Below are 26,013 nucleotides of genomic sequence, written 5' to 3'. Positions count from 1 at the left end.
TCTCCTTAAATTCATCTTCCTGAAGAGTTAGTTCCTCACATTTTCTCCAGCTTGGGAGTAAATCACTGCTTATTACCCAGAGTGAAATGTCTTCTGGTGTTTCTGCACATGTGAAGTGTTCGCTTTAAGGCTTCTTCCCCCACCTGGTTATGATATCACCCAGTGAGCTCACTGGGGCCAGTCAAGCTGGAGCCCAGGCAATGTGAACTCTGCTTTCATCATCGGTTTTAATAAATTTCTTCTCTGGTTTTTAATTTTGCAATCCCTATTGTCTTCTCTCCAAGGAGAGGATCTGAGTAAACAGGCAAGTTTCCTCTTTTAACTTCGAATTTTAAGTAAAAATTGATGCTGTGCTACAGTCTGAATCGAGTTCAGTTCAGCAAATATTTATTGAACCGGCCTGTGGTAAGCACTGTACTATAGCTGATGTGGGTCAGGAGGTAGGAAAGTCTGGTTGGGTCAGATATTCTATAATTCAGGGCAAACTGAACCCTTGCTCCCCACCTGCAAGCAGTCATACAGTTGGTCTCTAAGTTGTATTGATTCCACCAATTGGGGGTCCTGACAGTCCATGCAAGCCCCGCCCCCTCCACTTCGATATGGCCCTATATCAGGTTTCTCCAGGTTAACTGCCTCCTGACCAGTGACTCCATTCAGAATCTTCTAGGCACAACCCCTTTCTCTGCACTGCCTTGAAAAGAAGTGTCCTAATACATCAGACTGGTTTTATCCCTCCCCCAGTTAAAAGTCTTCTTACAGTACCCATCTCCTTCCTGCTACGCTCTTCCCTCACCCTGAGAACAAAGGTGGAACTCTAGAACAAGCCACGCACCAACTCTGCTGCTCTGGCTCATGGCTGGAAGTCACTTCCTGTAGGAGCATCTTTGGTTTCCTTGCAGAGCAGGATGTACTCTGCTCCAGTGACATCCTGTGCCTACCCCAGCATGGGAGTTATTGCATTCATGATCTCATGTTAACTCATGAGGTCCAGTCTACCCCAGCTCCTCTTCTCAACAGACAGGAAAGTCTGAGGACAAGAACCAGGTCTGGGTTAGTCTCAGCTGCAGCCCCAGAGCCTCCTGCAGAGTCTGCCATAGTGCAGAGCCCTGGATGCACATGTGCTGAGCTTATGAATGAACACGCGAGAGAATTCAAGGGAGAAAGAATGTTCAAAAATGCACTCTGGCTGGAGAACTAGGCTGCAGGGGAGCAGTGGTGTTTAAGCTGGAAGTGGAAAGAATGGACAGGATCTCAGTCAGTGGAGATGATACGGAGATGGATTTCAGGCAGAAGAGGTAGTGGAGGCAAAGAAGGGCCATGGGTGTCATGCAGGGTGTGTGTGGTGAGAAGTAAAAAGTGTACGTGTCATTGTGGCTTAGTGTTGTAAGTGAGAGTGGAGGTGTGTGTCAGGTATGTGTGTGTGTGTCATTATACAGGTATGTGGAGGTGAGTTGTACATGTGTGCATAGCGAATTCAAGTAGGTATGAGTGTAGCTGTATGCGTAGATGTATAAGTATATGATATGTGTGAAGTGTATGATATATATTATGTATATGTACATACATACACACCCTGGTGGCTCAGACAGTAAAGAAACTGCCTGCAATGCAGGAGACCTGGGTTCAATCCCTGGGTCGGGAAGATCCCCTGGAGAAGAGAATGGCTACCCTCTCCAGTAAGTATTCTTGCCTGGAGAATCCCATGGACAGAGGAGCCTGGCAGGCTGTAGTCCATGGGGTCGCAAAGAGTCCGAATAGCATGAGTTTGAACTGGGTGGATCCACTTCTATGAATTTTTTCAGTAGTGAATTACTGTAGTACTTACTGCACAGTCCCCAGGGGTTGAATCTGCAGATATAAAGGAACCATGGATATGGAGGGCCATATCCTCACTGCCTGCACGAACAGTCAGTGCTCCTAAACCCCACGTTGATCAAGGGTCAACTGTACCCACATATATACATACGTACATGTGTGAATATTTGTAGGTGTTAGAGTATCTGTGTTTGAAGATGTAACACGTATACATTTTAGTGTGAGGGTATGTATAGAGTGTGAGGTCTTCCTTCGTAGCTCAGTTGGTAAAGAATCCACCTGCAATGCAGGAATCTACCTGCAGTTCAGGAATCCACCTGCAATGCAGGAGACCTGGGTTTGATTCCTGGGTCCGGAAGATCCTCTGGAGAAGGAAATGGCAACCCACTTCAATATTCTTGCCTGGAAAGTTCCATCGACAGAGGAGCCTGGCAGGCCACAGTGCATGGGGTCGCAAAGAGTCGGACATGACTTAGCAACTAAACCACCACCATGTATAGGGTGTACAAAAGAGAGATGGAAAAAGTGATAGAAAGAGAGAGTACTGGGGTTGATGGGGTCTATACTGTGGGGTCCATTAACATAAGAGGAGACTGGATTTGATTCTGTGGGCAGTACGTGTCATGGAAGGGTTTGAGTAGAGATAGATCTATGATTTGGGTGTTTAGGTGTACATTTTTAGGGGTGGCTTGGGAGAGACCAGTTGTCAGGTGATTTTAATTGTCTCTTGTAAGCATTTCATTGGAAGTGAGTGAAATGATTCATTGAAAAAGACCCTGAAGCTGGGAAAGATGGAGGGCAGGAGAAGGGGTGACAGAAGATGAGATGGTTGGATGACATCACTGACTCAATGGACATAAGTTTGAGCAAACTCTGGGAGAGTGAAGGATGGAAGCCTGGTGTGCTGCAGTCCATGGGGTCACAAAGAGTTGAACAGGATTTAGTGACTCAACAACAAAAAGCATTTCATGAATAGATCCAATACAATCAGTCTCACCTCTTTGAAAGGAGAGTCTCGAATATCTATTAACCTCATTTCTTCCAGCCTTTTGCAGCCTCTGTGACACTTCCATGGATTTACCCAGATAGGAAGGGATGAATACTAACTTATGACAGTTTCTGGAGATGAAATTATCTTTTCTCTGAGAAAATCTTGGCTGAACATTTTGATAAGTAATCACTGCCCTTTCACTAAACAGCTCCTTTTAGGAGCTGAAGAGCAATTAGGTTTCTAAAAGCACAGCATTTAAGTTTTATTAATAAGAATGGTTAAAAAAATCATTGCAAAGTTAATCTTCCTTTTCTATACTTCTGTTAACAAGATCGCTTTTCTCCATTAAAGGTTAATTATTTTTCTTTGTCCTCAAAACTTCAGTTTATTTGCTGAAAATGTTTAAAGGTTTATCACCAAAATTCAGTTTATTTTGAAAATAAAGATTTTTTTTTTCCTTGTCCCATACAACCTATTTGGGTTAATTTGGGACTGTTTTCAAGTACCAAAAAAAATTCATGAAAGAGATAAAAATCATCTGCCCACACCTTTTTCTCGTGTATATGGTGTTTATAAGAATTAAAACAGTGCTAAGAATGAAAATGAAAATGTTAGTCTCTCAGTCATGTCTGACTCATTGTGACCCCATGGACTGTAACCCACCAGGCTCCTTTGTCCATAGAATTCTCCAGGTAAGAATACTGGAATGGGTAGTCGTTCCCTTCTCCAGGGGATTTTCCCAACCCAGGGACTGAGCCCAGGTCTTCCACATTGCGGGCAGATTCTTTACCATCTGAGCCACCAGGGAAGCCCCAAGTGCTAAGAATAGTGCTTATTAATCTCTGGACCTAGCTATTATCACACTAAGTGAAGTAAATCAGAGAAGGACAAACAGCCTATCACTCATATGTGCAATCTAAAAAGAAAATGATACAAATGAACTTATCTACAAAGCAGAAATAGACTCACAGACATAGGAAACAAATTTACCAAAGAGGAAAGGCAAGAAATTAGGAGTCTGGGGGGGTTAACCGATACAAACTACTGTGATCTAATGTTACACACTCTGCCACACGCTATGTCCATTCTTTCCATCACCAGCTATCCCTTAAATCCTTTGTGCCAGGCCCTGAGTTAGAAGCTGTAGACCTAAAAACCAATTAACATGCATATATTTATATAATATATTGGGTTGGCCAAAATGTTTGTTATATTTTTTATACCTTCTTATGGAGAAACCAGAACAAACCTTTTGGCCAACCCAATATATATACACACCTGCTAGACTGAGGTGTCACCATCTAATGAATGAAACATAGACACAGAGGGATGGTACGGGGAGGGATATGGGAGGAGGGTTCAGGATGGGGAACACGTGTACACTTGTGGCGGATTCATGTTGATGTATGGCAAAACCAATACAATATTGTAATTAGCCTCCAATTAAAATAAATAAATTTAAATTAAAAAAACATAGACACAAATATATAGATTGTGAAGGTATAATATTGTTAGGCAAACGGAAATTTAGATGTTTCAATCAAATTAAGGATTTGTAAATGAAATGTTATGATGTCTGGGATTTCCTTCAGTATTATATGGGAGGAGTGGCTGGGAGTATAAATGAGACAGGATTGGCCATGAGTTGGTCATGAATGAAGCTAGATAATGGGAAGATGGAGATCCATTCTACTATTTTACTTTTGTATGAGTTAAAATTTTTCCATCATAAAAAAAAAAAGAGAAAAAATGAATGAAGTAAAGAGCTTCCACTTTTAGGTAGATTATGTTTGGACATTTCTTCTCTGTTCCAGATAGCAGATTAGATTAACTCTCAGGGTAAATCTCAACTCTTTAATAGGACCTACAGGGCTTCACATCATCTGGCCCCTGCCTGCCTGGAGTGCCCCCCCTCCATCCTTTCATCCTTTCATCTTGGATTTCCAATCTCAGCTTAAGTACCATCTCCTTGGGGAAGCCTTCTGGGATTTCTTTCTCACTCTTTCCAATCTTAGACCCATATTTTATTTTTTTCCTCCTAGTTTGCATGTATATATTCTTGTATGATTATTTGACTCATGTGTGTCTTCCCAATTAGCCTAAAAATTCAATGCAAGTAAAAATATTGCTGTTTGCACTACAGTATCCTTGGTGCCTAGTACAGTGCTTGGCACCTAGAAGCCACTCAGTAAATATTTACAGAGTAAATAAATCTCTATTAAACCTGTATACAAACCCCAAACTCAGTTACAGCCCTTTGTAAATAGGAATATAGGAGGGGAAAGTGAAGGTTGTCTGTTTCTCCCCAGTCTGCTAGAAAAAATCTTAAGAGTTGAGATTTTTGGTGTTTGGAACAGGAGCCCATCAGACTCCGAGAAGGAGGTGCAAGCTCTCAGGATCCAGGGCAATGTTGACACAGCAGCTTCAACTCCAGATCAAGTTTTCCACCCACCGCATATTTCCACCCTCCTTGGCTGACCCATGGGTGCTTACTTAGATGTGTTGGGAAGGAAGGGAGGAACTTAGAGAAGATCTCAGAAGTTACTGCACTCCAGGGACTCATAAACCTTTGTAGCCTGTCTCTCCGTGAGTCAGCCTTGGGCTGGAACTTTTGCCTGCCTCCCACGGTATGAGTATGTGATGTGGTAAGTGACGTCACCGAAGATTCTGCTAACTCGACGGGCTTTGCCTCTATTTGTGTGTGTTACCTTGGGATTTTAGGAGTTGTGTCTGCAAGGAAGAGAGGATCTTGGAGCAATAACATGATTACTGCAGATCAATTACTCGGAGCACTAGTGGGAAAATGCCTTTGGATTCAGACGATTCCATGGTATAGCTCTGGTTCCACCACTTAAAAAGCTGTGCAAGTTTGGGCAGGTTGCATAACTTCTCTGTGCTTTAGTTTCCTGAACTGTGGTGTTGGAGTAATAATCTTGATCATATGGGATTTGTGGGGATTAAACAAAGTGGTAATATTGGCATATTTCCTTAGCATATAGAAGTGTTCAGAAGTGACATTGTTATAATTATAGCATCAAATGCTATGGGGGAGCTGGGAGCAATGTTCTATATTACCAGGGAACACGGGAATGCCTTTGCAAATTAAGTCATATTTGAGCTATATCTTACATGCTAACTTCCCAGGTGGTGCTAGTGGTAAAGAACCTGCCTGCCAATGCAGGGGATTGTAAGAGATATGGGTTTAATCCCTGGGTCAGGACGGTTCCCTGGAGGAGGGCATGGCAAGCCACTCCAGTATTCTTGCCTGGAGAATCCCATGGACAGAGAAGCCTATAGCCCATAGGGTCACAAAGAGTCAGCAGCAACTTAGCACAACCACAATAATAACATAATAGTATCTGTCATGTATGTTACATGCTAAGGAAATTCTGTGCTAAGCGCTTCATGTGTATTTTTGGCTCATTCAAATCTCACTATAGTCCTGAAAGCATATGCTGTGTCCATCCACATTCTACAGGTAAAGCAAAGCTCAGAAAGGTTAAGCCACTTTTTCAAGGCTGCTTAGCTAATGGGTGAAGCCAGGATCAGCATTTAGTTCCGTTTGACTCCAAAAGCCATCGTCTTGGCCACTGAACTACCCAGTCTCTTAAAGGTTATGTTTGAGTTTTCTAAGAAAGATGGAAAAGAAAGGGATGGATGTAGCATATTCCAAAAGGAAGAGCCTGAATATCTCTTCATCTATTTGCATATTTATTATTGTTGGCTTCGCAGGCAGGGAAGTGATCAGTTGTGTCCCTCATTGTTCTCAGGCACATGCCAGCACCCAGCCAGCGTTCAATAAATCTGTGTTGAATGAATGACAGATTTGATGGGCTCCATTTTCTCTCTATCCTGTGTTACACATCACAGCATGAGGCGATGAATGTGTTTATTTGTCCAAATTACTCTACTGCCTTCCGTAACTTAAAAAGGAAGGTATTCGTGAAGCTGGGCAGTTTTGTAATTGGCCACGTGGCACATTTCTCGACAAGCAGCAAACATTTTCCAGTCCAGATGCTGAAGTCATCTCTGAGAACAGACTGATTGCCTTCTCTCCCGACACCCCGTCACCTCTCCTGGTGTCCAGTGTGTCTGAATTCTCTTTAAGGGCCTGAAATTCATTTCTGGTGACACTCACATTACAGGAGGAGAGATGAGAGGGTCACGTCAACAGAGACAAGCCCGGACTCTTGGCACTTAGCTCTTCAGACGAGGTCTTTTTCCTTGAGGTTGATGCTACAAATAAAGCACTGACCTGCGGTGTCAAGCAGTTGCATGTGGGAGCAGGAGTAGGAAGGAGAAAGTGAGAAGCTGGGGGCAGCTTTCCCCCCCGTGTGTATGCGAAGAGTGCCAATAAGCTGTCAAATAACATTACGCTTCAAAACATACAGCCTTCAATTTGATTTCGCTAAGATGCCGGCTGCTGCAGGGAGGGAACACAATCGATTCTGTTTTGACAGCTCTCTAAGCAGCAAAAGTCTCCACTCTGTGCCTGATTGATAAAAGCTCACCTGATTTGCAACTTAAATAGAACCCCATCTGAGCTTGAAGGGAGCCTCTCATCCTCCCACCAGACCTCCCTCCCTTTTGCTCTTGGACTTCTTCTTCCTTTTCCTCTCTCTCTCTTTCTTAGCACTTGTTAAATTTCTCTCCCTCTTGCTGTCTCTCTTCTATACTTACAGGAAGAGTTTACACAGTCCCTAATACCTGCGAGGCATCGGGCTGTAGGCTTTTCTCAAAATGCCTTGTTTCATTCCCATGACATCCTTATAAAGTAGGTGGAATTGTGTCTATTTACAGATGAGAAAACAGATGTTCATCGTGATTAAGAGCCTGCCTGGGGTTGTACAGCTAGCAACTGGCAAGAGTTGGGGATTTAAGTCCAGACCTCTCTAACTGGAAAAGTCCCTGCTTTTTTCTTTTTCCTTTTGGGCTATTTTTGGCCATGCTGGGTCTTCACTGCTGTGCGAGCTTTTCTCTAGGTGCAGCAAGCGGGGCCTGCTCTCTAGTTGCAGTGCTCGGATTTCTCATTGCCATGGCTTTTCTTGTTGCTGAGCATCCGAGGTGCACAAGCTTCCATAGTTGCAGCTCCCAGGCCCTAGAGCCCAGGCTCAGTAGCTGTGGCGCACGGGCTTAGTTCCTTCATGGTATGTGGGATCGTCCTGGAGCAGGGATGGAACCCATCCTTGTCTCCCCGAACCCCGGCCTGCAGATTCTTAACCACTGGACCACCAGGGAAGCCTGTTTGCTGATTTCATGACATCAGTGGTCCTGAGCACTGGGGGGACATTACAGTCAGCTGGGGAGCTCTAACAGCATCTGTACTTCATCTCCAGCCCTGTATTTACTCAGTCTGGGGAGAGGCCAGGGCATAGGGTTGCTTTCCCCTTTATCCCCAACTCTCTTAGTGTATAGTGTACAACAGATGTATGTGTTGAGGCAGGTAATGGAAAAGCCCCGAGGATGGTAGACTTCTTATCCCGTGCCTCTTCTGGGGGAGGACTCCTCCTTCGAGAAGCCGATGGTGCAGGAAAGCACAAGTGTGTCTCTGTCTTTTTGCCGCAGGTGGGCAAGTGGGAGAACCAGACCTTGAGCCTGAGGCACGCCGTGTGGCCCAGGTACAAGTCCTTCTCCGACTGTGAGCCGGACGACAACCATCTGAGCATCGTCACCCTCGAGGAGGCCCCCTTTGTCATCGTGGAAGACATTGACCCGCTGACGGAGACGTGTGTGAGGAACACCGTGCCGTGCCGGAAGTTTGTCAAGATCAAGTGAGTCTGGGGGTACGGTGGGTTGAACGTGCCCAATCGTGCCCAATCCTTTACAATAGCCTGTATCACTGATAACAACAATACCTCTTGTTGTTGTTCCATCGCTAAGTCATGTCTGACTCTTTGCCACCCCACAGATAGCTGAGAAAGGAAGAGAAGCAAAAAGCAAGGGAGAAGGGGAAAGATATACCCAAGTGAACGCAGAGTCCCTAAGACTAGCAAGGAGAGATAAGAAAGCCTTTCTACGTGAACAGTGCAAAGAAACAGAGGAAAACAATGGAATGGGGAAAACCAGAGATCTCTTCAAGGAAATTAGAGATACCAAGAGAACAATATCTCTAAAATAATAATGAAATGTAATATAAAACATACTTTATTATAATAGATAAGATTAGATTAGATAAGAATAGATTTTTTTAAAAGACTAGAACTACACCAGCTCGTTTGCATTCATTTCATGTCCAACAACAGTAATAAGGGGTGTGTGGTTTTGCCCATTTTAAACACCATAAAAGCTGAGTTTACTGGAAGACTAAGAAGCACATTCAAAGCCACTCAGCTAGTAAGTGAGAGAGACAGAACTCAAGCACTGGGCCATCTGACTCCACTGCCATATTCTTAACCATATGGTGAATCAACCCTCCCCTTCAGTCCTTCCTAAAATAATTATTTCTTTTGTACTTTTCTGGTTGCTCCCTCCCCCAAACCATACCTTCCACTTCCTTCCACCTCCTTTCTAGTTTCCAGATCCACACTCCTCAGTATTTTCAAAACTTCTGCCCATATTGGGGTTAACATCTCCCTTCCAAGTGACTTTCTGATGTCAACCAGGTGGAAATGCTCTCCTGGAGGTCTCCTTGGTCATCAGCAGCAAAGCCAGCATCACATCAAAGTTGTTTCTTCTTTTATTATGATTAAAGAGAAATTGACAGTTAAATCAGAGCCTCTGGCAAAGGGCTCTCCCTAATCTATAAACCCTTTGGAGACTTGTAAAGTTTCATGGCTGAGTCCAAGATGCTGATTATAGTCTTTGTAATGCAAACATAAACACAAATACCACCCTGGTGGGGAATTCACAAAAGGATAAAGCCTGTAATTGGATGGAAATCTTTTTTTTTTTTTTTCTGAGCATTTTGCGATTGCCTTCTTTCCCCTGGAAAATCCTGGCTTGTCCTTCAAGTCTTAAGCACTTCCTCCCCAAGTTGGGTTAGTTCTCCCTACTTCCACAGTACTGCCTCTGCCTCTGTCTCTTAATTCACTCAGGATGCTGTGATGAATTACCACGAAAGAGTGGCTTAAATAACAGCCTTACAGTTCTGGAGGCTAGAAAGTCCATGCTCAAGGTGCCAGCAGGTCTGGTGTCTGATGGGGACCCTCTTGTTTGCACGTGGCTGTCTTCTTCTTACCCACTGCTTCTTATCAGGGCACTGCTTCCATTTATGAAGGCTCCACTCTCATGACCTAATTACCTCCCCAAAGTCCCACCTCCAGATAGCATCACAGCGGGGATCAGGGTTTCAATATAGGAATTTGAGAGGAACATAAACATTCAGTCTGTAGCTCTCTCTTGTTTATGTCTCACTTGTTTTTGTGGTTTAAAGTGTGTCCATGTTTTCCCCAGAGTATTAGCTTCTCTGGTGACTCAGACAGTAATGAATCTGCCCGCAATGCAGGAGACCTGGGTTCGATCTCTGGGTCAGGAAGATCCCCTCGAGAAGGGAATGGCAACCCACTCCAGTATTCTTGCCTGGAGAATTCCATGGAATTCCCTAAAGTCCATGGGGTCGAAAAAAAGATGGACATGACTGAGCAACTGTTACTTTCACTGTCATTAGCTGTCTAAATATAGGGAACGTGGCGTATTAATCTGTGTCCTCAGTGACAAGCACAGAACGTGACACACAGTGTTGGTGACGCTTGAACTGAGGAGGGAATGGATACTTTTCCTCCCACCTGCCAAATTCCAACCTCAGTTATTATTATACGAGATGCAAATCCCCACGGCTCAGTGCTTTGGATAAAGATAATTTTTTTTAAATATGATTGCTAAATGTACGATGAAGGCGCATTTTGGTTTGGAGAAATTTTTATCAATGAGTAACCTTTCTGGGGCTGAAATTCTGAATGGATTATTCAGTAAGTAATCATCGGCTTTTTTTGGCGTCATCAGCCTCTTCTGGGTTGAAATTCTGAATAGATTAGTCAATAAATAAATACTCATGAAGCATAGTTTCTGTGTTAGTCACCGTGCTGGGCATGGGAGATGCATCAGTAAACAAGGACAAATCTTGCAGTCAAGGCCTGCACAAGTGTTAAAAAAAAAAACAAAAACAAAAACAAAAAACTCAGCCAATAAGGAAACAGAGCAGCTCTACATTAGGATAAACCCTGTGAAAGATGTAAGGTGGTGGCATCAGAGAGTCACTGGAGGTATGTGGGGCTCCTTTAGCTCACACAGGTAAGACTCACGGTGACATATAAGGGAGGAGAAGCAGCCAAGCACGTGATGAACGAGGAAGAGCCAGCCAGGTAGAGGGACAGGTGCAAAAGGCCTTGAGGGAAGAGAGAGATGGGCGAGTTTGGGAAACAGAAGGGAGTACTTGCAAGTGATGAGCTTGGGATAGGGGGTGGGGGGAATGATATTGGATCGGCCAAAAAGTTCGGTAGAGTGTTTCCATGGAAAAAACCCAAATGAACCCAATAGAAGGGATTATGTGGGAAAGTTGACAAAGGAGGTTATGACTTCGGTGGGTGTTCTTTGAGCAGATGGTCAGATGAACTGGGTCTTTGAACTTGTGCAAATGAAGAAAGCAGAGTAGCTGACATGAAGCAAAGAGTATAACCCCACTGGGGCACCTCCTTTATGATAACAATATCTCGTCTGCTTCAGTAAGGCCAATCAGGCCCGGCCTCTTATGCTTCACACTCAATCATTGCAGTTTAAAGTCTAAAATCAGAAGCCTTGGAGCTGAAAACAGTAGATCACCAAGTCCTGAGACACATGGTCTAGAGGAAATGAGCCTACAGATATATTACTGTCTTTAAAAGAATCGACTTTTCAACTGAACAGTATAAACCGACTAACTGGTTCAAATTCACATTTTGTGGTGGTGTGCAAGGTGGTGGCTTGCAATTTTTCTTTTCCCACTTGGTGACGTAAGAAGCTTGCTGTGCTTCTAGGCGTCTTTGATTTACCTGAAAGCAATAGAAAATAACTAGGATCCATTAATCCCACTGTAACACAGATTAAATCAATTGCATTTCCTAAAGATAGCATCTTTGAGGCAGGGTGATTGGTTCCATTGAGAACTCCCATTATACAACATGATTGTGTTCATTTTTCTTGGAGATATTCTTTCAGGGAAAGCTCTTTGTCTATCACTTCTGGTAAATGGTGGGATCTTGAGGACACAGATCAGTCTTCTAAAAAATCAGGTAGTAGGAAATGAGCTGAGAAACCAGACTTTTCTTCTAATCTGCTTTAGTTGAGTGTTAAGACACGAATAGAAAATTGAGGAACAATTATCTAATTTGATATGTAGGGATAAATGGCTATTTGTTGTTGCTCAATAGCTTAGTTGTGTCCGACTCTTTGCAATACCATGGACTGCAACATGCTAGGCTTTCCTATCCTTCACCATCTCCCAGAGCTTGCCTAAATTCATCTCCATTGAGTCAGTGATGCCATCCAAGACATCTCATCCTCTGTTGTCCCCTTCTACTCCTGCCTTCCTTCTTTCCCAGCATCAGGGTCTCTTTCAGTGAGTCAGCTCTTCACATTTGATGGCCAGTATTAGAGCTTCAGCTTCAGAATCAGTCCTTCCAATGAATATTCAAGATTGATTTCCTTTAGGATGGACTGGTTTGATCTCCTTACAGTCTAGGGGACTCTCGAGTCTTCTCCAATACCACAGTTCAAAAGCATCAATTCTTTGGCATTCAGCCTTCTTTATGGTCCAACTCTCACATCCATACATGACTACTGGTAAAACCATAGCTTTGACTAGACACTTTTGTCAGCAAAATAATGTCTCTGCTTTTTAATATGCTGTCTAGGTTTGTCATAGCTTTTCTTCCAAGGAGCAAGCATTTTTTAATTTCATAGCTGCGGTCACCATCTGCAGTGATTTTGGAGCCCAAGAAAGTAAAGTCTCTCACTGTTTCCATTGTTTCTCCATCTATTTGCCATAAAGTGATGGGACCAGATGCCATGATCTTAGTTTTCTGAATGTTGAGTTTTAAGCCACTTTTTCACTCTCCTCTTTCACTTTCATCAGGAGGCTGTTAAGTTCCTCTTCACTTTCTGCCATAAGCGTGGTGTCATCTTCATATCTGAGGTTGATATTTGTCCCAGAAATCTTGATCCCAGCTTGTGCTTCATCCAGCCCAGCATTTCGCATGATGTAGTTTACATATAAGTTAAATAAGCAGGGTGACAATATACAGCCTTAACATACTCCTTTCCCAATTTGGAACCAGTCCATTTTTCCATGTTTGGCTCTTGACCTCCATACAGGTTTCTCAGGAGGCAGGTAAGGTGGTCTGGTATTCCCATCTCTTTAAGAATTTTACACAGTTTGTTGTGATCTACACAGTCAAAGGCTTTAGTGTAGTCAATGAAACAGAAGTTTTTTTGGAAATTCTTGCTTTTTCTGTGATCCAGTGTATGTTGGCAATCTAATCTCTGGTTCCTCTGCCTTTTCTAAATCCAGCTTGAACATCTGGAAGTTCTTGGTTCACATACTATTGAAGCTTGGCTTGTAGAATTGTGAGCATTACTTTGCTAGCATGTGAGATGAGTGCAATTATGCGATAGTTTGAACATTCTTTGGCATTGCCCTTCTTTGGGTTTACAATGAAAACTGGTCTTTTCCAGTTCTGTGGCCACTGCTGAGTTTTCCGAATTAGCTGGCTTATTGAGTGCAGCACTTTCATAGCATCATCTTTTTTTTTTTATCTCTCTTTTTTTTTTTTAACTTTACAATACTGTATTGGTTTTGCCATACTTTAACATAAATCCACCACGGGTGTACATGAGTTCCCAATCCTGAACTCCCCTCCCACCACCCTCCTCATATCATCTCTCTGGGTCATCCCAGTGCACCAGCCCCAAGCATCCTGTATCCTGTATCGAACATAGACTAGCAATTCGTTTCTTACATGATAGTATACATGTTTCAATGCCATTCTCCCAAATCATCCCACCTTCTCCCTCTCCCACAGAGTCCAAAAGTCTGTTCTATTCATCTGTGTCTCTTTTGCTCTCTCACATACAGGGTTATCATTACCATCTTTCTAAATTCCATATATATGCATTAGTATACTGTATTGATGTTTTTCTTTCTGGCTTACTTCACTCTGTATAATAGGCTCCAGTTTCATCCACTTCATTAGAACAGATTCAAATGTATTCTTTTTAATGGCTGAGAAATACTCCATTGTGTATATGTACCACAGCTTTCTTATCCATTCATCTGCTGATGGACATCTAGGTTGCTTCCATGTCCTGGCTATTATAAACAGTGCTGCGATGAACATTGGGGTACACGTGTCTCTTTCCATTCTGGTTTCCTCAGTGTGTATGCCCAGCAGTGGGATTGCTGGGTCATAAGGCAGTTCTATTTCCAGTTTTTTAAGGAATCTCCACACTGTTCTCCATAGTGGCTGTACTAGTTTGCATTCCTACCAACAGTGTAAGAGGGTTCCCTTTTCTCCACATCCTCTCCAGCATTTATTGCTTGTAGACTTTTGGACTGCAGCCATTCTGACTGGTGTGAAATGGTACCTCACTGGGGTCTTGATTTTCATTTCTCTGATAATGAGTGATGTTGAACATCTTTTCATGTGTTTGTTAGCCATTCGTATGTCTTCCTTGGAGAAGTGTCTATTTAGCTCTTTGGCCCATTTTTTGATTGGGTCATTTATTTTTCTGGAATTGAGCTGCATAAGTTGCTGATTTGAAATGGCTCAGCTGGAATTCTGTCACCTCCACTAGCTTTGTTCATAGTGATACTTCCTAAGGCCCACTTGACTGCACTCCAGGATGTCTGGCTCTAGGTGAGTGATCACACTATCATGGTTATCTGGGTCATTAAGATCTTCTTTGTATAGTTCTTCTGTGTATTCTTGCCACCTCTTCTTAGTATCTTCTGCTTCTGTTAAGGCCATACTGTCTCTGTCCTTTATTGTGCCCATCTTTGCATGAAATGTTCCCTTGATATCTCTAATTTTCTTAAAGAGCTCTCTAGTCTGTCCCATTCTGTTGTTTTCCTCTATATCTTTGCATTGATCACTGAGGAAGGCCTTCTTATCTCTCCTTGCTATTCTTTGGAACTCTGCATTCAGATGGATATATCTTTCTATTAAATGGCTATACTGCCAATTAATCCCCTAAACTGTCAAATCATTGGTGAGAAGAGAGGGACTGTATTTCCAATCACTTATGTGAGAGGTACTTTAGACCCTTTATTTAATTTTTCCAACTATTATGTAAGGCAGGTATCAGCTTTCTCCATGTACGAGTATGTAAATCAAAGTCTGTGAATGAAGAGGCCCGTCTGAATTTCCATGCTTGTTAAGGGCAGACCCAGGACTTGCAACTCTGTCTGACTTGCAAGGCACAGCCACTGGCCACACTGGGAAATGGCAGAGCTGAGAACTGATGATTTATTGGATGCCTCTCCCTGTATATGTTCTGCTGAGTCTCCCTGTCTTCTGGGTAATGGCAGAGAACAGAGATTCTCAGATGTCTGGGTCGTTGTCACGCCTCCTCCACATACACACAAGGTCTGTGATAGAACCAGTGCAAGTCCCCAGTGTGGTCTGTGTGTGCATCGTTTCCATGTTCAACCCAACTAGTGCACTTTCTGCTTGTCTTTTTCACTCCGCGTCCCCAGGATCTCATTCCCTGTCTTTACAGGGAGTAGCTACTCAGGGGTGCTTGTGGGGTGAAAATACATCAGTGACCACTGGCATCTAGAATGCACTAAGTGTTAGGGAACTTGGGGAATAATTAGCTTAGAGACTGACTGAGGTTCCCAGTGAGGTCAAAGAAGCAGTGAGGCCCTGATATGGCTGTGACCTTGAACCTTAAACCTTAACTCCTGTCCAGATTGTCCCAGGTGAAGGAAAAGACAGTAATACAATAAGGGAAGAAGCAGAGAATGAAGGGCATACAGATGGAAAGAGGTGCTAAAGAGGTACTGATGCACAGCCTATAGTGCCCAAAGAGAAAAACAGAGAATTTGATATGGGCATGTTTTTCCAAGAGCCATAGATACCAAGAAGAAAATCATATTTGGACATGCCATTAACTGAATGTACATAGGACATGCTTCTGTATTTATGGCAGTCAAACTCCAGCTTGACCCTTTCTGCTCTGAGAAATCGGTGGGAGAGGAAAGGTCCCTACTTCCTGTTGTATTACAGAATTAAGTCCCCCAACCATCCATCATCTGTAAATATATGCGGTGTGGCCTCCCCCAGCCCCCAGGCTGAGGGCAGCAGGGCCCGAGCACGTTGTCCAGCCTCAAGGCTGGAGAGTGAGGTCTCTGTGGTGGTCCTGGCTGGCAGATGCAAGTCAGTTGAGCAGAACTCAAAAACAGGATTGGCAGGGGCAGTGGTGAACAGAGCAATTTAGTATAGGTGATCTGTGACCCTGAGATTAAAAAAACACTGGGGATGGGGAAGGTTTCATTCTGCAACTCACTTCCATTACTCAAAGTTAGACTGTCAAATCTATCCATATTCTTGGATATAGATGTATACCAATAGTGCTTAATATGTGTGTGTGGTTAGCCAATTATGTATATGGTATATACTCACTCCAGACAACTTTGGGGGGAGGGCTAAAAGTATGAAAAAAGAAAGACATGTCTTACCATTCAAAAATAGCTCTGCTTCCTATTTCATTGTTTTTCCATCCAACTACATCGTAAGCTCATTTGTTTTTATATCGCTTTGACTATTCTGTATGTATCACTGTGTAACCTACTTTTCTCATGTGATATGGAAACATAAGTATTTTCCTATTATGCTGTTAGAATTCTGTAAACATCATTTTAGTGCTTCAGCAATAGTTCATTTTAGTACTTAGATGTGCCAACAATGGAATATTCAGGCAGCGTGGATCCCGGGATACGCATGTGTCACGCTTCCGTGCGAATGGAATGCCCCAGAGCAAAGTGGAACCAATTGCATTGCCCAGAGAGGTCTTGATCTTCCCACATGAGTTGTTTAAATAGTTTCTATTATCAATTAGGAAGACCTCAGTTTCCTCCCCTTTTAAAAGCATTTCTGGTTTTTCTGTGGGTGTCCTTTGAGGATGACTTGGTCAAGTAAATAAAGCACAGTGGCTGGTACGAAGCCATGAGTATAACCTGGGTAGGTTTTGATAGGTTTTAAGACAGCAATGCCTTCTGTATTTTAATAGGGCTTTTTCCTGATGAAGGGCATTGCTATTTAATAGAGTCACTGTTTACCCTTCCTGCCATGTAGGGAAAATGTTATGAATGAGCCTTCATTTGACATATGACGCAATCAAGAAACATTAAGTTGATAGATGGGCACAGAGTAGACCCCGGGTCTCCTGATTCTTAGCTGAGAATTCCTAGTTTTCTTCAGCAAGGAAAGTGCCTTTCCTAAGGAGGTAAGGCACCCATTTTTCTCCCCTTTGGTTGCTAACCTCTATCTTTAGCAAAAGAATAAGGCAAAACTCTTCTTTCTCTGATAATTTCAAGTCTTTCTCTCCTCCATTTTCCACTGGTTTTTTTTTTTAAAGAATTCAGTTTAGATCAGATGACTAAACTGATCTAAAGAGGTTTGATGTCTTACAAGCTTTAAAAAATAAGAGGTAGTAATTCTCATCTGTATAATGGGGATCTGAATACTACCTAATTAAGAGAAATGTCATGAAGATTAATCCAAGAATTAATATAAAGCATTTATCACAGTGCCTAGCAAACAATAAATACTCAGTAAACATTACATGTTGTCACAATTACTGTCATCATTAAGAACACTTTCTACTTCTGCTGTCATAAACCTACTGCTTGTCCTTGCAAAAGCCACTTCCTCATTGTAAGCCTCAATTTTCCACGTGAAAAATAGCAGTACAGTGTAGATAATGACCATGAACACATTTTCCACTACTCATCCTCTACCGTCCTGGGATTTTCTCTACAGCAATTCGACCAACGAAGGCATGAACGTTAAAAAATGCTGCAAAGGGTTCTGCATTGATATCCTCAAGAAGCTTTCCAGAACGGTGAAGTTCACCTATGACCTTTACCTGGTGACCAATGGGAAGCATGGCAAAAAAGTGAACAACGTGTGGAACGGGATGATTGGGGAGGTAAGTCACCTTTTCATCCCCTGGGCCCTCAGGGACGGTGGGAAGGATAGGTAAAGATGGTTCTTTTTTTGGCCTTCTGTCCAGGTGGTCTACCATCGGGCGGTCATGGCTGTCGGCTCACTCACCATCAACGAGGAACGTTCCGAAGTGGTGGATTTCTCTGTGCCCTTCGTGGAGACAGGAATCAGCGTCATGGTTTCCAGAAGTAACGGCACCGTCTCACCTTCTGCTTTTCTAGGTATGTGAACTTGGTAGCCACTGTTGCCTTCCTGTCAGGAGTCACAGCTATTCTGTCTTGTTTGCTCAAATGACAGGACCAGTTAGGACCTTGTTCAATTCCATTTAACCACATGAGCATATTGAAAGCATCTTGCATTTGAATTATCCCGATTTTCCCCCCGGTTAACATCTTTCATTTATCTTTAACTTGGAAATAGCCGCTAAAAATACAATCACATATTCCGATACTGCCCTTGACAGTGTAGAATATAGATTAGGAGATATATTGCTTAGAGCCTTGAAAGTATTTAAAAAATAAACCTGTCGGCCCACAGTTAATTTAAGTCAGCTCATAAACTTTTATTTAGCAGCCACATATCCATCCTCCATCCCTCATTAGAATGACAGTCATTTATTTACTGGATGTGAGGGTAAAAATAATGACGACGGTGCGCTGATTTATACCAGGACTCTGACAAACAAAACAGAAGCGGTCTGAAGAGGATATACCATTTTAAAATTAATGGAATCATATTTTAAACGTGACTATCCTTTAAAGTTGAATGGTTTATAAGGGAGGAAATTCTTCTTACTCTCCTTTTAACTACCTCATAAATTTGTGTTTTTACATAAACGGTTTGTGCTTTTTAAACCAAGGTAGTTCCAATTTTTTTCTATCATCTAGTTTTCTTTAGCACCTATGCATTCAGTAGCCTGGCTGGTGTAGATGAAACTGCATGGGACGGAGCCAAGCAGTTTAAATATTTTCTTTAAAGGAAATCATTGTGCTGAATGTTTTGTCATCATAAATAGGTTTTGAGAGTGGCTGTCTTGAAGATCATAGGGTTCAGATTAACTTCCCCTTGGCATTCCCATATAACCTTCCAAATCTGGAAAGGTTGAGACAAACACTGATGCCCTAAGAAAACCGCATGAGAAAGAGAAAACAGATTAGGGTCAAGTGGGCTTTCCCGGTGACTCACACAGTAAAGAATCCACCTGCAGTGCAGGAGACCCAGGTTCGATCCCTGGGTCGGGAAGATTCTCTGGAGAAGGGCACGGCTACCCACTCCAGCACTCTTGCCTGGAGAATTCCATGGACAGAGGAGCCTGGTGGGCTTACAGTCCACGGGATCACAAAGAGCTGGACACTAACACTTCCACTTCACTTTCGAGGGTTAAGTGAATTTCTTACATTTTTTCCAAAAAAAAAAGCTTTATTAGAGAACTGAAATGCAGACTAGGACCAATTTGTGGACACTAGCCCCAAGCCCCTAATCTTACCCTTCCACTGTCTTTATTGATATGTGGTGTTAGCATCTGTGCTTCATTCTCTTGAGTGAAATATTGACTAACAGGATTTTGGATACTGCCTGACTCACAGACACATACGGATTTACTGTTTTCATTTTTGATAATCCATTTAAGCTGTTCAAATCCTTACCACTCACTGGATTTGATTTTGCAGTCACCTCAGTTTTTGTAACCTTTGTTGGAGTAACATGGACCTTGACAAATACACACCTCATTAGGTTCCTTTTGGGCCTGTGTCTGATATGGATCAGACAGTAAAGAATCTGCCTGCAATGCAGAAAGCAGGAGTTTGATCCCTGGGTCGGGAAGGTCCCTGGAGAAGGGAATGGCAACCCACTCCAGTATTCTTGCCTGGAGAATTCCATGGACAGAGGAGTCTGGTGGGCTGTAGTCCATGGGATCACAAAGAGTTGAACATCACTGAGCTACTAACACTTTTTCACTTTCTGATATGGCTAGTGATGCCCATATCTTAATAAAGGAGCCTCACTGTATCATGAAAAATACTACTCACTGACATTGACACCATGAGCAGACTGTTCGTAGTTATCAGATATACGCTCACGTTAGTCACCCCTAGTCACTCCTTATCGGATCCTTTAACAGAAATCTTTGGCCCTAGTGGTTAAGAAAGGGTTGGAGGAAGGGATGTCATGAAAGAAATGGAAAGAGATCTGTTTCTTATCACAAACTATCCATTCATCTCCTTAGTGAGCTACAGAGAAATTTTGATCCACTTCAATCAAAGAGGCAAAAAAAATATGTCAACTGACTTGTCTTGTAAATATGGGTCACTGACATTGAATCTGGCCTCAACCCAGTTTCGCTAGATTTTTATCTTTACCTGCATTAGTAGAACATTTCCGTAAAAGTCAAGTATTTTTGCTCAACTTAAATAAACCTCTTTTCCACCCCACTCTTCCTACTGCACCTTAAAAGATAAATTGTAAGCAGATGAATCTGTTTTCAATGCCATTTTTACACAGTAGGCTTAATATTCTTCCTAGTCACAAATTGCATCCCTATTTGATTGACTTGCACCCCCTCATTTACGGTCATTATCTGCAGGTTTTGAAAGTCATAATGAACCATGCTAAGCTACATTTTTCCATTCACTGGCTCAGTCATCTGGAAGAGCCAAACATTCGCAATCTGATTGCATTGCTCTTCATTATTTCCTATTCTCTCTCCTCCGAAAACTCCATTAACTCACATCGGAAACACTTGTAGGTAATGCCTCTGAGCTTTTGTGTGAAAATGTAACCAGTGACTCTTCAAGGACAAAGATGACATCTCTCGCAATGTTTCCATTCAGTTAGCTCTAAAGACTTTCCAAGAAGGTTAGCATCTTCGATCCCCAGACATACTGAGCTGGAGTCTCTTCTGGATTAAAGTTCCTTCACAGACAGATGTTGAATCTGTTTTAAGCCAGTAGAGAAAGTAATCCAGAGGTATCTCAAAAGATTTCTGGGTCACATCGTAGACCCGACAGATGGCAGCTCATGGCTCCCATGTGTGCTCAGCCACTCAGTCAAGTCCAACTCTTCGTGGCCCCATGGGCTGTAGCTGCCAGGCTCCTCTGTCCATGGCATTCTCCAGGCAAGAATACTGGAGTGAGTTGCCTACACCAGGGATTAAGGATCAAACGCACATCTCTTGCATCTCCTGCATTGGCGGGCAGATTCTTTACCACTAGTGCCACTTGGGAAGCCCCACCATTGCTCTAATGATTTGCTTTGTTGTGGTGTGTGAGTGTGTGAGAGTGTGTGTGTGTGTGTGTGTGGTGTCTGGAAATGGCCATCCCTTCATGGGCACCTGAAACCAGAATTCTACAGCAGAATCTGTCATGTTCATTAATCAAGTGACAGATGTCACTTCGAAGTGAGAAAACATCTGGGATAAGCTTTTTGATCATTTTCCATCTGATTTTCTGAACAGTTAGTGATTGGGACATATCAGGTGCCCCGTGAAGTTCACCGCAGTCTTTCAGATTCTGCCCTGTGAATATAAGAATTCAGGGAGGATTTCTCCTAATATTTTTAATAATGTCCTCAGAGAAAAGGAGTTATTAGATTAATAAACATGCATGTTTTAAACTGAGTTTCCCTGGTGGCTGAGTGGGAAAGAATGTGCCTGCAATGCAGGGGTTCAATCCCTGGGCCAGGAAGATCCCCTGGAGAAAGAAATGGAAATCCACTCCAGTATTCTTGCCCAGAGAATCCCGTGGACAGAGGAACCTGGCAGGCTACAGTCTATGGGGTCCCAAAGAGTTGGACATGACTTAGTGAGTGAGCCCATGCACAGCTATGTAATGAAGGTTCCATAAAAATCCAAAGGGACAGCTACTAGGTTGGTGAGCATGTGAAAGTGTGGGGAGAGCAGTGTGCCTAGAGAGGGCATAGAAACTCCACGCTCTTTCCCCAGACCTTGTCCTATATATCTTTCCATCTGGCCGTTGATTCATACCTTTTAACATTCCTTGTGATTAATGGGTAAATAAATGGCAACCCACTCCAGTGTTCTCGCCTGGAGAATCCCAGGGATGGAGGAGCCCGGTGGGCTGCCGTCTATGGGGTCACACAGAGTCGGACACGAATGAAGTGACTTAGCAGCAGCAGCGGCATACTGAGTAAACTAGTTTCTTGAGTTTTGTGAGACGCTCCAGTGAGTTATGTGAGACGTCTTAGCAAATAAACACCAACGTTTTAAACTAGTATTCCTTTTTCAGGACCCTGGACAGCACCCCACCGCACCCACCACCACCAATTCTGTCTTTCACCATGGAACCAAGCAGCTATTCCATTTGCTATGTGTACACAGTGTTCAAAGGCTTCCCTGATGGCTCAGTGGTAAAGAATCTTCGTGCAATACAGAAGATTTGGGTTTGATCTCTGGGTCGGGAAGATCCCCTAGGGGAGGGCATGGCTCCCCACTCCAGTATTCCTGCCTGAAAATCCCATGGAGAGAGGAGCCTGGCAGGCTATGGCCCATGGGGTCACACAGAGTCGGGGACAACTGAAGCCACTGAGCATACACAGTGCAAAACACACCACCAAATACTTTACACGTGTATTCTCCTTTATTCATTACAATGATTCTCCTCTGGTAAGACACACTATGCCCTTAGCACATCCAACTTGGAGAATTACTTTAACATCTCTATTCTTGAATATTAAGTAATTTTTAACCTCCTAATTTTTCATGTATGTCTCTTCCTTTTTGAATAAACCTCATTACCAAATTGCTTTGATTTCAGGGACATGATGTGATTTGTACTCAAGTTAAAAATAAGATTAATTTCAGTTATAGTCTTATTAATTTCTTTGAGCTCATTTTGTTTATTTAAGTCAAGTAAGTTGTGTTTGTACCTATTGCTTCTTAATGTATTTGCCCTATCAAACTGCATTACAAATTATCCCTTCAGGTTTTAAAATTATTCAATATAGTCAAAGCTTCAGACATATTAACTTTTTATTATATATTATAAGCTCATTACATTGGAATTTGTGATGATCTGTGTTAAGTAATCACAGACTTTAATAAAATGGTGGCCTGCTATCAACCTAGTTCTTTATTATTATTACTAGCTTCATCAGAAAAAAATTCAAAAATAATAAAATGTCTATTATTCCAGAGGTATTACTGTGCTTTTTATATTTTATTCTTAGAAAATATTTGCTCATGATAAAAAAATTCTAAGTTCATTGGCATCCAAGAGCAGTTTTTTCCCAAATGCGATCAGGTAAAGCTATGTTCGTTTAAAAAATGTTATTCTCAGTTGATTTTCTAGCAAATCTATGTCATACGTGGATAAAATGGCTCCACTCAGCTCAGTTTCATATTCTTATTCAGTTTTAATAAAAACGTTACTTTATTTTATATAATATCTCCTACCTTTCTAAAATGATCTGAGATTTAGAACCCTGTGTCTCGCCCTATCCTTCTGAGACACCCACATGAAAATGAACTGATGAAAACTATTTTTAGGGGAAATAACCATCCATCCATCTACTACCTCATTGCCTCTATCTTTAAGTTATATGTTCTCATTGAATTATCGTGTGACTGTAATATCCTCAAATGACTTTTCAATTGCATTGAATCCAATTACCAACCTCAACAAGATTTTTGAATTGTAGAGATCTCATCTGTCTGAAGCAGAAGGTAAAAGGAAGAGAGTAATAGCAGAGGGGGCAGACTATGACTTTCCAATATTCTTGTCACTCCCATAATTTTATGACCTTTTCTTGCAGGTTATAATTCTCCCTTTACTTCTGGGATTCCCCACACATCATCCCTCCAGTGTGTTAAGATAAAAATGAAAATAAAACTCATGCTGGTTTGCAGAAGTGTTATGGTTGACTAGTCGAGTCTAGTCTTTTTTCTCTTTAGCTTTGGTTCCCTGGATGATGCTATAATTACCTATGACCCTGTGGCCCCTTTATCTGCATTTTCACTTTCTCCTTTGGTTTTATCATTCTATTTTGTTTTTATTATCCTTGACCTGGTTTGTAAAATGTCATACGCTCTTCTCTATTTTTATCCTATTGTATGCAGTCTTATAAAATACCTCAAGTATTTTGTAGAGAATGATTTAAATGTATGAATAAGCAATGACAAGGGCTTCCTAGGTGTCTCAGTGGTAAAGAATCTGCCTGCCAATGCAGGAGATGCATGTTCAATCCCTGGGTCAGGAAGATCCCCTGGAGGAGGAAATGACAACCCACTCCAGCATTCTTGCCTGGAGAATCCCATGGTTAGAGGAGCCTAGTGGGCTACAACCCCTGGGGTCACCAAGGGTCAAACAGGACAGAATGACAGCTTCTTTTGAAAGATGAACTTCATACCAGAGTGGGTTTCTCAGTGAATCTGAAAATGGACCTCGAGACTTCCTGCTTGCCCGGGTTGTGAGGAGGAATAACTGATCGCATAACTGATCATGTCTCCATCCCTCTGGCTTCTTTTATCTGCAGAACCATTCAGCGCCTCCGTCTGGGTGATGATGTTTGTGATGCTGCTCATTGTCTCTGCCATAGCTGTCTTCGTCTTTGAATACTTCAGTCCTGTTGGATACAACAGAAGCCTAGCCAAAGGGAAAGGTGAGGCTGCCTTCATATGCGTGATTCAAAGTTGATGCCATTTAATTGACTTTCAGTGAAGATTTCAGATTTAGAACACATGATCCTTAATGATGCTGTATCATTAATTCTATGTGCAATGCCAACAGGTATGGGTTAGTCCCTTCAGTGGAAAAGAAGGACAAGACTTAAAACATGAGACATTTTTAAGCTTGCTATACTGTGGAGTCAGTAGTTGTTAGGTAAATACTGCTGGTATTTGTTGAGAAAGCTTATTTGAAGCAGTTTTTTCTGGCAATTAGCTTTCAAAATGTGCATCAAAAGAAATGTTAAAACCACTATTGAGTCTCAACTTCAGTCTATCCAAAGAAAATGGTTTTATAGAATCTGGGTTAAGAACATTCTTTAAACTTCTGAATTGTGCTCTCATTCGTTTGGTGATAAATATAATGATAAAATGGTGATTTTCCCTGGTTACATTTTCTTCTTGAAAATGCCTGACTTTCGTGCATTAGTACTTGATAAAGTGGCAATCAGTAAGCAGAAAATTGAATTGGGATGCATTCATTGGCTATAACTTATTAAGAGGCTCACACCTGAGCCTTATGCATAAACACAGCACACGATTTTGAGTGAATTTTTCTCAATGCACAACATATTCTAAGTAAATGGTATCAGAAGGATGCCAAGACCAAATCTGTTTCCTGAAAAATGACTTTAGATGATGGAAGATAGAAGATCTTCAAGGTACAGTTATTAAAAAAACAAGGCACTTTGGCATATGTTCTTTCCACTAGGAAGATTCAATGTTGAAAACAGCCAAAAGGTCATGGGGATCTATTGGGAACTCAGTTTTATTGAAGTCCTCCCACTTCTTAACCATTGAAGAGTGGTGATTACCACATAAATCACCTCCCATCAACCAAACAGAGTAAAAATGCCCTAAATAATCATGTTGTGTTTAAGTGGGAGAGTTGCCAGTCTTTCACTAAGCAGGTAATGTAATTAACCTAGTAAGAAGCTTTCCAACAGACTGGGTCCTGAGGCAGTTTTCTATGGGTGATAATATGGCAGGAGAGTAGATGTTTACGTTTGCAAAATCAGAGTTTGTGTTGTGTATGAATTCATGCATTTATTTGATGATTATTTATTGAGTGCCTGGTACTGGAGCAGGAGGGTAATGTGATAAGTTGGATAGAGAGTTTCTGATCCTTGGGGAACTGATAAAGTTAGTTGTGGAGATAATATGTCAACTGCATACATGAATAATCACAGATTGTAGTAAATTTCAAGAGGACGGGGGGAAAATGATGGGATTTGAGCACATCTTAAATGTGATGGTCAAGAAGGACAGAGCTTCAGGAAGGGATGATGCTTGAGTTGAGACCTGAAGGATGAGGATTCCAACCTATGAAAAACTGAGGGAAAAGCCTTCCATGCAGGCTTTACAAAGTCTTGTGTCTTAGCAGATAC

The 26,013-nt window shown here is 42.1% G+C and overlaps 1 protein-coding gene across 1 annotated transcript in view; it reads left to right on the top strand.

Annotated features, from left to right (window-relative positions):
• LOC120882428 (glutamate receptor ionotropic, NMDA 2A-like) overlaps positions 1-24,596 on the top strand; it is a 104,202-nt gene extending 79,606 nt beyond the window's left edge. Inside the window, exons 4-7 of the mRNA XM_040266431.1 lie at positions 8,372-8,577; positions 17,761-17,929; positions 18,014-18,167; positions 24,436-24,596. Coding sequence (XP_040122365.1) covers positions 8,372-8,577; positions 17,761-17,929; positions 18,014-18,167; positions 24,436-24,596 — 690 coding nt within the window. The remainder of the gene's footprint in view (positions 1-8,371; positions 8,578-17,760; positions 17,930-18,013; positions 18,168-24,435) is intronic.
• Positions 24,597-26,013: the final 1,417 nt, after the last annotated feature.

The sequence above is a fragment of the Oryx dammah genome, unplaced genomic scaffold (genome assembly GCF_014754425.2).
Source record: "Oryx dammah isolate SB20612 unplaced genomic scaffold, SCBI_Odam_1.1 HiC_scaffold_2, whole genome shotgun sequence".
NCBI lineage: Eukaryota > Metazoa > Chordata > Mammalia > Artiodactyla > Bovidae > Oryx > Oryx dammah.
Note: the sequence above shows the minus strand (reverse complement) of the source record. Positions and strands in the feature narration are given on the sequence as shown.